A 2,330-nucleotide genomic window follows, 5' to 3' on the forward strand; every position below is an offset into this window, starting at 1 on the left:
TGTGTGTGTGTGTGTGTGTGCGCAGTGTTTTGTGGTGTGTCCCCTCCCTGTCCATACCATCTCTGCTCCATTAGACTAATTGTACTGTAATAATCTCCCCTGATGTGTGCTTCTAATATCTTGAATGGTCATGTTACCCTATTTTGATTACCCCATTTCCAAGCCCCTGTTGCACTCTCTGTAATCCACTGCCCTCGCTAAATAAAAAAAAAAAGTGTAATTCAGATGAGTGGAAAAAAACTGACACACATCAGCATGCAACTGGCCGGTGCAAATATAATGACAGTGAGCTTCAAGGTTAAATGTCTTAAAATCCCTTAATGGCCGTGATGAACTGAATGCTGGTTTGCATGCAGCATGCAATGAAATGTAGAGCATGCATGTATGCATGGCACAACATGGCTGGTAAATTGGGGAATTACAGATTGGATTAGTTTGGTGCACAAACTATCTTCTATCTTAATTTTATAGATATAATTAGTTGGTTAGATTACCATATAACCCATTCTGGTGTGAATGAATCCATATACACACACTCATCTTGGCCAAACAAAAGAAGGATTTATATTCTACATGATATAATTTGGCTGTCATTATGCAAGATAATTTAGCATTGCAACTCCTTTACAATACATCAAATGTTTTTCCTGTAAGAATGGCCAGTATACAGTCTGAGTGATAAAAGATCATTTTCCAAAATTAAGACATTTATCTATTAAGGTGTGTCTGGATTACTGAGGGACATTCAGTTTATGATACATTTATTCTGCAGAAGCTCACACTCCTGATTATCATGTTGTTATCGTATTATCCCCATGATCAAATACTAACAATCTTGGTGTGTAGGGGACTAGTTTATGTCTATGGCATTAGGTTCATAGCGACCTTATCATGTTTGATTGCATGTCATGTCTTATCAGAAGCAGGCTATTCTTTGATCTCAGTTTTTCTACATGTATGGACCAAACAAGCTTAACATGTTTGACAGGATGAGTGATGAACTTCTTATTGGTAAAGACAGGTTTTCTGCACACAAATTACCTAAAATCACTGTACGGGTGGATTATCCAGAAGCCAGCAGACTTTACTCGTTCCCTCTCATGCTCCACGGCCCTCTCACTCCCCAACATCCGTAGAGAGAACTTGTTGACTCCCGGTTGGAGCATCGCCCCAAACTGCCGGTGCATGAAGCCGGCTTGGTACAGCCGGTCGTCCTCAGAAATGATTTGCTCGGTGCCCTCCAACTTGATAAAACTTGACTGGTCAAACATAGATTCTTGCTCAGCTGGGCCAGTCAGACCAGCCGATTCCCACTGCTGGGCCCCGGGGCTGTGCTCATCGGGGTAACTCTCGCTGACATCAGCCTCGGGGATGAGGCGCCGCTGCTCCGCTGGATCTGACCCGGGAGGATGCCGCCCGGTGATGGAAGAGATGCTGCCCCTAAATAAGCGACAGTCCCCGTTCAAGTTGGTCTTCACAATAACGTCCCTTCCCAAGTCTTCGCTCCTGGCCTCCTCAATGCTCCTTGCAGGAGACGGAGAGGACAAATGTTTTAGTCGAATACTTTTCCTCTTGGTGTCCTTGTCGCCGTTGTCTCCCTCGTCCATCACGAAGGATTTTTGCCCAATGTTTTGCGGCAAGCTATACAGCCGTTTGCGCATGGAAGACTGGAATTTTTCCATTTTGAAGAAGGAGAAGAGATGCGGTCTAAGGACAGCCTGTGAACATAGAGGGATGAATCATGAATCACATAGCCTACACTTGGGGTGCCACTGGAGGCAAAACAGTGACGGCGCATCCGCAGGACAGGTTGTAGGTTATCTTATTTGACACTTGGGACGTGCCTCTCTCCCCCGGTTCAAACATTGAGATGCGTCAACAATACTTGTCCACTTCAAACCGACGGTCTTGTAAAAGCGGTAAACCTGTAAATAGGCCTACGTGTGAATCCAGGTAACTCCACAGCGTGCAGATGAGAGCGCATCAGGATGCATCATGCTGCGCGTCGGACGTGCTGGAGTGGGAGAACGCTGCTGCTGAGCTTCTCAATGACAAATCATGATCTCCACCTCCTCAAAATATCTGAGCTCTCTGTCAGTCCAAGGTGATGACACGCAGCTGGCACCGGTATTCAAAGAGCGCTGACATCACAGATCCATCAGCCATCCCGCTTTCTAATAACGTGAATATGGAGCTAATATCGGGTTGCCATAGGAGCCAGGATGGCACATGCGCTCACCCCGCCCAGTCAGAACAGCGGGGAAGGATGATTCAAGGATATCATTTTAATTTAATTTAATTTATACTGTTTATTGATCCCCAGTGGGGAA

General features: G+C 45.3%; 1 protein-coding gene across 1 annotated transcript in view; it reads right to left on the bottom strand.

Moving 5' to 3' along the window:
* Positions 1–1,682, bottom strand: part of LOC116694226 (potassium/sodium hyperpolarization-activated cyclic nucleotide-gated channel 3) — a 14,407-nt gene extending 12,725 nt beyond the window's left edge. The window contains exon 1 of the mRNA XM_032523821.1: positions 1,042–1,682. Coding sequence (XP_032379712.1) covers positions 1,042–1,682 — 641 coding nt within the window. The remainder of the gene's footprint in view (positions 1–1,041) is intronic.
* Positions 1,683–2,330: the final 648 nt, after the last annotated feature.

Source organism: Etheostoma spectabile, chromosome 8 (genome assembly GCF_008692095.1).
Source record: "Etheostoma spectabile isolate EspeVRDwgs_2016 chromosome 8, UIUC_Espe_1.0, whole genome shotgun sequence".
In the NCBI taxonomy this organism is placed as follows: Eukaryota; Metazoa; Chordata; class Actinopteri; order Perciformes; family Percidae; genus Etheostoma; species Etheostoma spectabile.